General features: G+C 37.6%; 1 protein-coding gene across 1 annotated transcript in view; it reads right to left on the reverse strand.

Annotated features, from left to right (window-relative positions):
• Positions 1–724: 724 nt before the first annotated feature.
• BCL2L11 (BCL2 like 11) overlaps positions 725–14,890 on the reverse strand; it is a 48,057-nt gene continuing 33,891 nt past the window's right edge. Inside the window, 3 exon segments of the mRNA XM_069075566.1 lie at positions 725–937; positions 940–1,070; positions 3,203–3,294. Of these exon segments, the coding sequence (XP_068931667.1) occupies positions 909–937; positions 940–1,070; positions 3,203–3,294 (252 nt within the window). The 3' untranslated portion in view covers positions 725–908.

Raw genomic sequence — 14,890 nt, forward strand, 5'->3', positions numbered from 1 at the left:
ATTAAAATAAGTTAAAACAAATACTGCCTAGGCTGATCTTTAAAAAAACCAAAATATCCAGAACTACTGTCAGGACCAATATGAATAAAATTATTTTAATTCCATTGTATTTAATTTTTAAATCATGTTAATTTACTTGGGACCTATCTGTATCTGTAAGAATCTAAATTGGCTACAAAACTTTGAAGCTCCCCACAGAACACAAGAACGCTCAAAAGCAGCCTAAAGTTTGACCCTTTGACAGTCAGTCTGCCACTGATGCAAATAAATTTAAAGAGGGGACTAGGTATTTACAAAGGGAGAAGCATGTTGGTGTAGGTTAACAACCTACCCCTTTTTAACCAGCTCCATTTTTATTATGCTGATTTTGGTATAAAGATAGTACAGAATAAGGAGGATAGATCAACAGGGGAGACATCCTTCTCCCTGCTAAAAGAAAGAAGAAAACTGTACAATAATCCCCCCTCCCCCAAATAAACTAAGACAGCTTACAAATAAGCTGGCTCAGTTTCCACTCCAGGATATATACATCCTCCTCTTTCAAGCCTAAATAATAGTTTCTTAAAAATTTAGTACAAAAAATCACTCATGAGTTTGTCAAAAAGTTTCCATTTCCTTTTTGAAAACTTGTTCCTTCTTAGTAAAGAAGCTGAAAAACACACCAATGTAAACACCACTCTTGCATAAAATCCTGCTTCAAAGAATGGTGATTGATATATTTTTTAAAAATCCATCATCTACATTCACAATGAACTCCCTTTTATAAAATTTCATAATATGATGCACAAAATCCACTTTCAAGTTCATGTATACGTGTCTTAAAATGTGGAGTCTTACAGCCTCTCTGTCCTTTAGGGAAAAAAATCTGTTGCTTGCATAGTAATGATTTGAAGATGCAAGTGGTACTTTTACTTGATGACTTGTAGCAAGTGAAAATTTCTGTGCACTCCTTGCTTCTCAAAGAATCGTCACTGCATTCTCCAAACAAGGCGGAAGATGTAACGTAACAAGCGTAAAATAACCATTTGTTGCTGGTCACCTGCTGCTTGATAGTTATTATCCAAAAACCCCTGGAACAAATGGAGACAAACCATTTAGTATTGTACCTTTTTGATACAGAATGATCCCCTCCTCCATTTTAAACATATTAAAGTTACACTTTGAAGATTTACTATAATATATCAAAGTGAAGGCACTGACACCTTCTTCCCAGCAGTCATTTCTACTTTTTGGTTAATAAGTTTCTCCCTCAATATAAGTGGTTATTATAGAGCATACTGCATTTACCCGCAAGACAAAGTTGAAAGAAAGTATCAATATAGAAAACCTACTAGACCCCACAATTTTTTTTCAGGGGGCATGTGCTGCCATCGTGTTCTGTCTCTCATGTCAATTCAGATGATAGTCAAGGCTCAGAGGTATAATAGAGGGGAAAAGTTTAGCTGCTGGAAGACAGAAATTTCTCTTAATTTACATGGGGGTAACTTCATTGCACTCCAGGCTTTCCAACCCTCTTAATATTGCTCCAATAAATTCTTTAGGGAGTCAGTTCCAAGCCCTAGCATGAACAACCCTGGTATAATGTAATGGGGTTCACCACAGATTAAAAGTGGATAGAAGAGAAAAGAAGCAAAAGTAACTTAGGGTACATTCTGAGTATAATTCTATCATTGTCAAAACTGTTGACTCAAAAAAAAAAAGTTTCAGATTCCCCCAAGGGTGAATTCTGGTAGCTATAATTTATTTAAGAAACCAGTGATTTGGTGTAATTTGCCCCAAGAAGCTAAATAAAGCTACAGACAATCTGTGCCAGAACTAATGAACTAGTGAACCTCTAATTGCTCTCAAGTGACTCCACCTGTATAAACACTGTTTGGTCAAGATTGGTGCACAATATGAACAGAAAAGAAACATAAAGCCACCTTCATTCTCTCCCACCCCAATGGAAAAATTCTGCAAAAAAGAGCTCTTTTCATTTTGTTCCAGTGATCATCATTTATTTCAATCTGAGAAACTCCGGAAGTATTCAACAACCTGTTAGAAATGTGAGGGAACATGCAAAAACTATCTTAGGGTTTCCAGAGGCAAATTTGGGTCTTTCAAGGTACCTTTTCCCCTGGTTTCCACTTTGTAAAATAATTATGTATTGGTGAGCATATGTCTTCATATGTATAAATGCAATCTACAGGTTTCATTGTTCAAGGATGCAATCTGGCCATTTCCTTATTGGGTAACCCAAAGATGAAACCTAGAATGCTATACAAAGATAACAAATATTTGCTTCTTTATTGCACCTAAGTGAAGAACATTCTCATTTAGATTCTACAAACAGGGGTTTCTTTTAAATGACTCCAGTTCACAGTCATAGGACTCACTCTTGTCTTCCACCAGATAGAGTAACTATTCTAAGAGGGTAGTGAGCACCTTTCAAATTTAGAACAATGCAAACCTACACCAGCTGCAACTGGATTTTCTTTCTCTAAACTGTTTACATGAGCTCTCAAGTTCTAGTTTGACATAATGGGATTGTGATAAGGCCTGGGCATTTCCCTTTTGCCTCTCCCTAACTAGATGGGAGGAAATCACTTTATGTATGCAATTCCTGTAGAGGCACTCTGTAACCACAGTCTACGATTTTTATCTTTCTGCACACAAGATTGCTTTGTTTTGATTTAACTTTCAAAATTACATTGCTTTTAGTATGTGAGAGTAATTTGATGGTAGGTTAATTTTAAGTTGAAATGAATATTAATAGGCTAAGAGAGACACTTAGTCAAAGTAAAACTAAGGTTTACTATAAACTAAGTTTGAACTCACTGACAATCTCAAAACACTCATTTAAAGATGGAAATGTCTGAGTGAGTTATTATGCCAAAGCTGTCCACTGCTAAAAAGTAAATGTATTTGGTACAATAGTTAAGAATTTAATTCTGCTACTAGGCAGCTAATTTGTTTCTTTATGGTCAGGACTGCCAATCAACAAAACTTTAGCACCTGTCTCCAAAACAAGTAGCTCATTATTAGAAATTATAATAATAATGGTTCATATTTATTATTGTGGTTTACAGTATATTCAAAATGCTCTCTCATTTGTTATCTTATTTGATCTTTACAATAATGAGATGGGGAATATGTGTATTGAAGCTATAGCTCCATTTTACCTGTGAGTAAATTGAGAGTCCAGAGAGACTAAATGACTTGCCTGAGGTTATACAGCTGGCAAAAGTAGCAGAGCTGGGGCTCAAAGCTGACTTCAACTCCAATCCCAAAGCTCTTGAAACCATGCCACACTGCCTAGATTAACAGAAATACTGTTACTAAAAGAAGACTTCATTTCCCAATAATCAATGTTCAAAAGGAGAAAAAGAATTTTGCTTGTATCTAAAGAATACTGAGAACTGAATGATGACTGAGTTCAGAGGTAATTAAAGAAATCAACTTTAAGAAAATTTCCTCTAGGTCATAGCAGTTTCTGATCTCCATTTTCTGGTGTGTTTCTGAGTAATAAATGTGTTCATACAAATAAATACATGCTGTTTCTGAACAGTCACAAAATTCTCAAGGTTGCCATTTTGAGAGTTTTAAAAACAAAAGATAGTAAATTTATATACAAGGATTTGATGAAAGTGAGTATAAACAGGACCCCCAAAACATTGCAAGTAAAGGAATATGATTTAATCAGAAATGAAGAGAATGCCAATACTTTCAAAAAGAGAAACACTACCTGACAATTTAAAGCCCCTTAAGTTGGTTTGGACAGAATTCAACTTAGGAAACAACCTCTTTCAAATAAAAAACTCTTACCAGCTCAGAAAATCCTTGATGGACATTTAGCTAGCACAACTGGTTAAATCTGCTAGCTGCCTAATGTTTAAGATCCTTACTAAAACATGACTAGATGGGAAGCATTATTTTGGGAGTACTGGGGGGGGGGGGGCGCATAGTGGAGGGAGAAGACCACACCTGTGATTCCATCACTCTAGGAAACTCTTAGTGTAGAAATGCCTTCCACCATTGCAGATAGGCAACTCATCTTCAAGAGCTGCTTCAAATACTAAGAGAAGTATCTTTTTCATAGTAACACTGGCTCATAGTCAAAAACAGGACTTAAGCCCAAGTCTTCCTGACTCGAAAGGTGTGGCCTCTATCTTCTGTCAAGGTCTCATATGAATGTTATAGCTTTTAAATTTATTGTACCCAGGGCAGTTCCAATACTAACAATATGGATAAAGGTACATACTTAGGGTACGCCTAGGTGTGGAAAACAAAAACATTAATAAGGGCCTAAATTTCTGAAATGTCATTATTATCATTAACAGGAACTGAAATTTCTGTTCAACTTAATGGATTATGTAACTAATGTCTCCTACCTTAATTAGGAATCACTGTCAAAAGAAAAAATTTACTTTTTATTTCCTAAGACTATTAACTTCTTCCTGGAAATTTTCTTTTCTTGATGTACTAAGAGAAGCTGCATAAATAAACCTAGAAACAAAGGTGTAATCTTCTTACTGAATATACAAATAAGTAAGGACAGGGGGTGAAGTGAGCATAAATACATTTTTTAGGAGAGAGAAGCAAAGTTAAATATATAATTTGGTGAGTACTTGGAAGAGTTTCATATCCACATGCATTTTGGGGGCTTTTAGTCTATCCCCAAAAGAAAAAGTAATTAGGTCAAAATGAAGTAAAAAGGAAATAAATGAGTGAGCAAAAATACTGAGTGGATAATCACTGCCACCTGATGTATAACTGAAATGGCACTAAAAACAGAATTTTACAGGCTGAACAAGGTTGGTTTTTTTTTTCTAAATAGACCAAAGATTTCCTAAATTATTTATTTAGACCAATCCATATTTAACTAAAGACCAGCTGTAAAAAATTTGTTTTGTTTTTATGCCATCCTTCATAGTACAAATGCTATATATCATGCTAACATTTTCAAAGGCTGAATCATATCACTGCATGAAAAAAGATAATACTGGATGAAATACACAAAAATTTTAATTAAACTCTATTTTCCTGTTTACCGATTAAAACAAAGTGAAAGAACAAATAAATAACTTGAGGCTTTCCCCCAAAGACTAATTATCTGAAATTTACATATCTTTTCTCAACTCAACATTTCATCCCTCCTTACCTTAAGATCAATTTAGCCCTTTATCCTTTAAACTAAAAAATGAATATTTATTCTGTTAGACTTTATTAGCTTTTCTCTTTGGTTCAAATGAGTGGTTTTCTGAGACTAGTAGAGAAAAATTATACTATGATTTTTCTGAGTAAATAAGCAACAATAACAGCATAACTGTATTATTAAATGTATTTTTTGCTTAATGGGAAGATCTTTCCCATCCATTAACAGGCCCATGTGACCTGATTAAGTCACATGAGTTTGACTCACATGAGCCTGGGTGATGAAGGTTGTGATGCCCTCTGACCCTGAAGAAGTATATATATACTCCGAGGTTAGCATTTTGCTTTGGGGCTCAATCATTGGAAGAATGTTCCGTGTGATGTAGCCAAATGAGACTCTGGGTAGGCATTAAGAAGCCCCCCCAGCTTTGAAAACCAAGATACTGGTGCTTCTTTCTGGTAACTATGTATATATACAATGGTCAGATAGTTGGATCTATCTGTTGATCTATGATGTATGTGTTATTGGTCAGACAGTTAGAAGCCCTGTCAGTCTTTATGCTATTATTTCTGCTTGTAATTTGTTTGTATTTTCTTTGAAGTTCAGGGTGCTTACTTTTTCCCCTGAACTAAGTAAATGATATATATGTTTGATTAAAGTAAACTTGTTGACCCCTTTTGAATTCCTTTCCTTTAGAAAAGCAGATCAAAGAACCTCTGCAACAGCTCTCCTATGTGCTGGTGTTATTGGTCTTACACCCCCACAGCCCCTGTAATAGCATTGCTGTTGCACTAACCAATCAGGAAGGCACCTCAGTCCTCCTTCTAGTTCAGATCTAGCAGCCATCATCCAAGGAAGCAACCCTAGTGGAAATGAGGTTGGGCAACTATCTCTCAGGGGGCTGCAGTCCCTTCTTCCTTAATACCCATGGCTACTGAAGACCCAGTTCTTATCAGTAAAAGTTTTTGGCACTGTCAAATGATTCAGTATCAGAAATGGGTATGATTATCAGCAGAAATAACAGTAAAGGATTTGATTTGCCATCTGCTTTGCTGCTGCCCTTTAGGACAGTGGGACCCTTTCTATCTAACTTGCAAATGAAACTCATGTGTTGTTGCCCCCAATAACTTGGGAGCTCCTTGACAGTAGGAACTATATCTTGTTTTCCTCTGTGTATCCCCGGCATTGGGCACAGTACATTTTAATTGTAAGCAATTAAAAAATGGCTCAATCATTCATTCCTCTTGCCCCCTAACTCATTTACTGCCAATAGTACTATTTGCCCCTTATAGTAATAGCTATCTTTTTAATACATCTGTCCTCTCCCCAACCTCTCTGTAATAAACTCTGATCTAGCAGAGTACCTTGAATTTAGGAGGACCCCAATAAATGTTTTGGGATTGACTGATTTAGTGGTTCACAGGCTAGTCTCTGGGCTGTCCTTCAATTCTTTACAGAAGTAATACTAGCCACCCTTATTGTAAGGAACTCTATTTGAGTTTATTGATTGCAGAATAAGAGCTGGTAGAGACCCTCAATGCCATATAGACAACCTCTTCATTTTACAAAGGAATAAATGAGGCCTCAGAAAGATGAAGTGACTTGCCCAAAGTAACAGAAGTAATAACTAGCAGAGTCAAAATTCAAACCCAAATCCAGTGCTCTTTCCATTGTATTTGGCTGCCTCCCTAAGAGGAGCATAGTTAATACTTGGATCAACATGTCTTTTATCTTTAGGAACTTGGGTACTTTCTACATAATTCAAGTCAGTTGAAGGAACATCAATGAAGTTGATGTGAGCAGATATTGCCAGATGGAGAAAAAGACCAAGAGCATAAATCCCTACTACAAGTTAGTTTTTCATATTCTAATGAAATAATCTCTACACTGAAATTGTTTGACCACAGGAGCCAACTTCCCCAAGAGGGACTTATGCCAACACTTCATAACAAAACTGTAGATGGTAGATGGATGCTTGACTAGTAACAAATTAAATCTGGTGCTATTTCAGCTAACTGGAGCAGACAGGTATTGGTCAAAATGGCTTAAAAGAAGCCCCAAAATCTAAACTCTAAATGCCATCAAGTTACTTTTCTGTGTCTCTCTGAACAAGTAAAGCATTACATTCTGAAAAGCTTTCACAAGGAGGGAAATTCTTTAGGGGATTTGCTGCTTAAAAATTAGAAATACATCTCTTTGTAAACTCAGAGGTGACTAAATCACAGCACTCCACTCCACCCCCACCCCCTTATCCACAGTTCCATTGTGATAAGTTAAGGGAAACTCCCCAGAATAGGGTTAATTGGCTCCTGCTATATTTACTTGGATATTGTAACTGGAAGGCAGCCATCAATAAATAGCAGTAGTAAGAAGGATTTGTTGGGTGTAAAGCAGGATCATGGAAATCATAAATAAAAGGTATGAAGGAGAGTTGAATTTGCCGTTGTCCTACTACAATGCTCCCTAAGCAATGTGATATTAATATTAAACATTACTAGTGTTATAACTGTTCCAGAAACTACCACAGTGGCCACTGCTAAAAGTCAGTAACTAACTCAGTATATTTACAGGCAAAGTTATTAATTCTAATATTCCTCACTCTATATTTCATTTTCAAATTTAGTTTTCTTTAGTTACTGACAGTCAATCAAGTATCAGGAATTTAACTACACTATACTAATTTTTGCCCAAATAACCAAAACAATGTTGGTTTTTGGTTTTTTTTTTTTGCTTTTTTTTTTGGGGGGGGGGGAAGTAGGGCAATTGGGGTTAAGTGACTTGCCCAAGGTCACAAAGCTAGTTTTGTGTTAAGTGTCTGAGGCCAAATTTGAATTCAGGTCCTCCTGAGTCCAGGGCCGGTGCTCTATTCACTGCGCAATATAGCCACCACCAAAACAGTGTTCTAAAGCTCAATCCAGGGAAGCAACTGCTTAGGCAACAAAATAGGCCTTGACATACTGAGCTGCTCTTTATAAACCGATTATGGTAACAATGGGGACAGTCAGAGCATTCAACTATGGATTTTGCAACTATGGATTTTGCATAGCTTTTATGGAAATAAACTTTTCTCTCAAAGCTGTTCAAAGTACATACATTAAAGCATTCTCACATACAAAACTGTTGCTTTTGGTCACTGAATCAAGTACACATACAACTCTGAACAAATGCCTAAGAAAACTAGACTCACATAACATGGAAAAAGAAGCTAAACAGAAATTTTAGATCTAGAAGTAACTTGGTTTGACAATAAAATTAGGTTAATAACCAGACTTGTGAAGGTAAAAATTAAAAGCTCTAGAACTAGAACCCTGTGATCTTTCTGCACCTCAGTCTCTTCATCTGTAAAATGGTGATACTACTTGTTTTATGTCAAAGGATCTGAGTTGGAAGAGACATCAGAGACCATTTAATCCAACTTGTATATGAAAAATAACCCTCTAGGAATCTCTAGCAAGTCATTATTTGGCCTCTGTGTAAAGGCCTCCAATGATTAAGAAATCTCCCGAGGAAGCTCATTACCATTTTGCACATATCTACTTTTAGCAAAAATTTCTTTACATATCCCTGCAATGTCTCCTCATTATTCTTAGTTCTGTTTTTTGGAGCCAAACTAGAAAAATCTAATCTTTCTTACACTTGATAGCCATAAGATACTTGAAGACAGCTTTTATTCATCCCTACCCAAGTTGTTTTGCTGCTAGACATGTTTTCTAAAAGGTGGTAGCCTAAATGAAATATAACATTCTAGATGCTGCATAATTTGGGCAGAATGCAGGAAATCTACCACCTTCCTAGACCCATGCACTACGGTTCCCTTATTACAATCCAAGAAAATATTAGTTTTGGGCTAATGTTCTAGGGCCTATTGGATCCTTATTTTGTCATCCGACATATCAAATATTCCTCCAACCTTTTACTTAAGCACAGCTTTGATAAAACATGCTGTCTGTTTTTACCCAAATCAATGATAAAAAAGCTTACCAGAACCATGGAATGTTCTAACAAAACCATGTTGGCTCATAGTGATCTCTGCTTCTTTTTATGGACATTCGCTAACCAATTGTTTTAATATTATGTCCTAGAAATTTGACAAAATTCGAAAACATACTCTTTGGTCTCCCTTTGCCAGCAACCTTTCACCTCATTCTCTAGACTTTTAAAGATTGTCAACAGTGGTGTAAGCCATCCTCCCTACTAGTTCTTTCTAGAAACCAGCTCAATATTCGCTGGCCTGCCAACTGATCCCTAGGGGACTCAGTCCCACCTCATCATCTTCACGTCCTTCTTCTGGACATACTTCTGCTTATCTATGTTCTTCTTAAAACAACCCTGTTGTGCCCAGGACTCTAGATGTGCTTTTTTTCAGAATAGAGTACGGAAAACCGTCACCTCCCTTACTCTGCACACTACATTTTTTACTGTAATTTAGGAGAGCATCAGGCTTTCGGGAGGAAATTCTATACTCTTTTTGGCTCCTCTTTCTACATCTTTATTATGGATACTCGGGGATACTTGGAAAGATCCCCTCACACTTAAACTCTTCTTCGAGGTTTGACTATACATATACAAAGTTATGGTAAGACAAAATCAGTTCTACTATTTCATCTCTAGAGAATGCTCTTAAAAAGATGGGATACTCTTTGATAATGTTACCTTTTTGATAGTGTTAATATTATCCTCTAAAAAAGTTGGCAATGATTCACAATAGGTTGAGTGGTTTTAAAAAATAAATGCTTCTCCAAAAGTGATTAAATATTTGTGCATGGAGAACTACACAAGGTACTGAAGGAGATAAAAATATTAACTAAAACAGTTCCTACCCTTATATAACTTAGCTTATTTTGTGATAAGGCAAAAAGTCAGCCATACTTCAATGATGTCTGATTTTTATCAGCATTGAGTCAAAGCATACTCTGACAAAGATAGCAACTTTTCTTGGCCAGGCCATGAAAATCCTACAGATCCTTTAAGACTCTCTGCCTGGCTTCTTATAACCTGCACTTCCATCTCCTGCCTTCAGGTCTCTTCCTAAACTGTCCCTTTATGTCTTGAATACAATTCATCCCTATCTGTACACTATGATCATTGTTCAGGGGTTACCTATGTTAGGAGGTCTTTTTTGATTTATTCTAGTTATTAATGCTTTTTACTTCTTGTATACACACTTCATATTTACTGATCTGCGTACTGTGGTATCCTCCCAGTAGATTCTAGCAGTGTCTTGCACATTGTAAGTGCTTAATAAACGTTTGTTGAACTAAATTACCCTAGGATATAGTTGTCTGGGTCAGGTGACTTGAAAAAAAATCAAGGCCAGAAAGAGAGGAATTGAAGCCAAGTAGGAAGTTAGGAAAACCACTTTTGTTCTATGTTCTTTCCAATCCATTTGCCCCAGAGCAGGTACTAGACCTGTGATTTTGTAGGTATTGGAAACTTCCTCTACCAGTGCAAGCTGGTACTTATTCTGCAACTCATAGTCAAAGAGATACCTTGCCCTGGCTCACATGGCTAGGATACATCAGAGATTCAAGTCTCCAGCTTGTCTTGGCTCTGAATCCAGCTATCCATGACAACTACTGTACTTATCTGTTCTCCTTGACAGAGGAAATAGAAGCAAAATACAATTTAAGGTCTAGCTTTTGTTATCTGTTATTAAAATTGAGTATCAGTCCTATATGCTTTCTCTGAGACCCCTTCCCCCCAATATAGTTTAAAAATTAAGAAATACCTTGTTGGAGTGGCTAGGTGGCACAGTGAACAGAGCACCAACCCTGGAGTCAAGAGGCCCGTGTTCTAATCTGACCTCAGACACTTAACACTTATTAGCTATGTGACCTTGTACAAGTCACTTAACCCCAATTGCCCTGACCTCCCCACCCCCCCCAAAAAAGCAAAACAAAACAAAACAAAAAAAAAAACCTCATTGTGGTCTTGGGCATGCATTCCAAATAAGCTTTGGCTTATTCTGAGTTTTTTTTTTAACACTACTTTTCTAGGTCTGTGTCATGCCGTCCTCTTTCCCTGTTATTTGTCCTTGCTTCCATGTTCTATATGTATGTGTTTTTTGAAAATCTAAGTTGGTTGAATAGTCTCACTGTATATAAATATTGGTCTCTTCAGACAACTTCCCCTTTTCCTTTTTTCATCATTGAAGTATGGCTATCTGACTTTTTGCCTTATCACATAATAATCACATTCCATCACAATGACTTCCCTGCAGAATTTTAGGGTAACCTTTCCTATCTTTTCTTTAAACTCTGAAATTTTATTTACCAAAATCTAGGGTGCATTCCAAGCGCACTCAGCTTTCTTTTCCTTCTCTACCATAAAATCCAAGATGGAATAATCAAAAGATTTTCATTCCTACTCCAATAATCAATTCCCTGTTGGTGAGGAGAATCAGATTCCTTATAGGTTCAACTTTCTGGGGGAAAGTAGTAACCTCCTAATTGGTTTCCATCATCCCAGTCTCTCTTCTTTCTGACCTATTTTTTGGAAACACAGCTGCCACGATCATCTTCCTAAAAACACAGGTCTATGTCACATCCTTGCTCAAGAATCTTTTTTAGCTGCTCTTTATCCTCCCCTTGATACTAAAAGCCCATAAAAATTTAGCTCCAATCTACACTTTCTAGACTTACTTTACGAGATCCCCCTTCGTGAAATGTTATTAGGGCCAAGTTTGGTCAAACTGCTATTTTCTGAATTTAGGGTTCTTCCTCCTCCCACCCTGCTTTTGGACAGATTATGGCCCTGGGCACAAAGTGTCCCTAAACTTTTGCCTTGCAGGCTCAACTCTAGTGTCACTGCCCTACTCCCAGATAAGTCTATGGTCTCCCAGTCAGATCAGGGTCTCCACTGTGGGGTTCCTCAAATTTGCAGATTACCCTGCAATACAAACTCCCTAAGGTCAGAAATGACTTATGCTCAATGGATCATGAGGGAAAATAAAAAAATCATTAACAATCAATGGACATTAAGTGTCCAGTATGTGCTAGTCAGGTGTAAAGGTCAGCAAATGGAAAGGCATAGATGATGCTGATCCCTGCCTTCAAATACTTTAAAGTCTATCTGGCTGAGGACTGTAGGAGAATCAAATAAGATATTTGTAAAGCACTTAACACAGTGCCTGGAATATAGGTGGCACTCTATACACTTGTTCCCTTCCCTTGTTCCAAGGAAATAAAGAGTATTTGAGGCCAGTTAAGGTTGGATCACAGAGGAGTATGTAAGGGTATCATGTACAATAAGGCTACAAAAGTAGACTGAAGTCAGGTTGTAAAGAGTTTTAAATGCCAAAGTAATTAACATTTGATCTTAGATGTAACAAGGAACCAGTCACTAGAGTTACTGATGTAGCATGGCCAGGCTTATGCTTTAAGAAAATTGACAGGGGTGGCTAGGTGGTACAGTGAAGAGAGCACCGGCCTTGGAGTCAGGAGGACCCGAGTTCAAATCCAGCCTCAGACACTTAACACAAAAACTAGCCATGTGACCTTGGGCAAGTCAGCCCCAACTACCCTACCTTCCCCCCTCCAAAAAGCAAAGAAAAATTTAAAAAATTGGTAGATGTGTGAAGGATTAATTGGAGAAGGTAAAGTCAAAGCAGGGAGACCAGTGAGGAGGCTACTACAACAGTCCAAGTGAGAGATGATGAAGGCTAGAACCATGTTAGTGGCTCTGTGGGTAAATACTAGGGGATGGATGCAAGATGTGTTATGGAGGTAGAAAGGACAAGATTCGGCATCTGAGGATGTCTGGACTACTGAAATATCCTACTAGTACTACTATACAATGCCTCCTTGCTAGGACTTCAACTATTTTCCAAACTCATGCATTTCTTCTTGCAGTTCAAGTAGTATGTGATATAATTCAGATGACTATTTTAGGTTTGTTTTTTTCCCCTTCCCATCAATTGATAGAGCAATAAATATTTGCTGTATCATTGTTTTCACCTAGTATAGCTGAATACTTGGTCCATCAGTCTCCCAAATGTGCCAGCTGCCACAATATTCAGTGTGTGGGCTTGAACCCAAGAATAACACTCTAAGAAGTTTTAACAGGAAAGATCTCTAAGTCAGTAGAGACACTGGCAGGGAGAGGTATGCGGAGCAGATATCTGAGGAGAAACAAAATAGTGACTGCACATTTTTAATATCCATTCTCATAACTTATGGCTTTCCATATCAGAGAATCACAATTTCCTAATTACCAATGCCTTTTACATTGTGTTGTGTGTATGGTGTTAGGTTTTGAGACAATTTTTTTTTAGCTTTTTGGGGGGCAATTGGGGTTAAGTAACTTGCCCAAGGTCACACGGCTAGTTTTTGTTTTAAGTGTCTGAGGCCAGATTTGAACTCAGGTCCTCCTGACTCCGAGGCCGGTGTTCTATTCACTGTACCACCTAGCAGTCCCTGAGACTAAATTTTTATTGGGCATCTTGCCAAGAATTCAGGGTATCTTGCTGCTCCTAATGACATTTGGTAGCTAAAATCACTAGTCCAGCACTCTCTTAGCATAAGGATACATGGAAACCATCCAGCTTGCTTGTTTCAGCATTCCCCTGATGGAAGCCTCAGAAGCAAGCTTGATAGAAGCTTGAGAGCAAGAACCAGCTTCGGCATCAAGAACGTTTAACCAATTATTTCAGTAGTATCAAGGAAATGTGCTCAATTTATAATTGTCTGAAAATAACATGGAAGTGCTCAGTCATTAAAGGTAACACACTGGCCTCAAAGAGTGACATGTATCCATAATTATGAAGTTAAGGATTCAAATCCTTGGGGGTTACTTAAAGTAGAAATACTTCTAAGCTGGAATTGGTCTTTAAGAAATCCTTCTGAGGTAGATGTTGCAATTCCAGTTTAGAAGCTGGAATTGCAACATCTACCTCAGAAGGATTTCTTAAAGGCCAATTTTCAAGTTACAAAAGTCAAATCCCTCCTGCGTAATTTTACCTCTTTCATCTAAGCAAGCCTCATTCAGATCGAGATAGGTCTCTAATGATTTCTTTAAATTCAGAAAACTGCTAAAAAGAAGCTGCTCTGTAGCATCACGTCCAGTGGAATGACAGCTATTTCCCTGCCTTAGAAGGCAAGTTACCACCACCACCACCACCACCACCACCACCACCACCACCACCACCACCACCACCACCACCACCACCACCAAATGGCAGGAAATAGCACCACCTGTGGAAAAACTTGACTTGTCTAGAAAACAAACACCCAACTTGAATTCAGTTATTAAGAAGTTGATTATCCATGTTCTCAGTTTCTTCTCCTTGCCTTTTAGGCCATTTCTTAGCTCAACTGAACTTCTAGTTTAGAAAGGGACACAAAATGAAATTTGAATCAGTTTGGTTACTGAGTAACAGCTCTGGTTAAGGGTTTGTTAAAGTCAAGAGTCCCACACTGTCAGCCACTATGAGGTCTGAGGATTACTAATGAGACTGCTATCTCTCCCCGCCGTGGCTTCATCTACTGCTGCTTTAATGGTTTACTTTTCTGTGGGACAGCATGGTGTAAATAATGAAAAGAAAAATGAATTTGAAGCCCTGGATTCAAGTCTTAGTTGTTATAACTTACCAGAGGTGGGAAACTTGCAACCTTGAGGCCAGATGTGGCCCTCTAGGTTCTCTCAAATGTGGCCCTTTAACTGAATCCAAACTTCAAAGAACAAATCCCTTCAATAAAAAAACTGTTCTGTAAAATTTGGACTCAATCAAAAGGTCACACCCAAGGACCTAGAAAGCCA

Source organism: Petaurus breviceps, unplaced genomic scaffold (genome assembly GCF_028583685.1).
Source record: "Petaurus breviceps papuanus isolate PSGF00001 unplaced genomic scaffold, PetGlider_PUasm1.0 90919, whole genome shotgun sequence".
Lineage (NCBI taxonomy): Eukaryota > Metazoa > Chordata > Mammalia > Diprotodontia > Petauridae > Petaurus > Petaurus breviceps.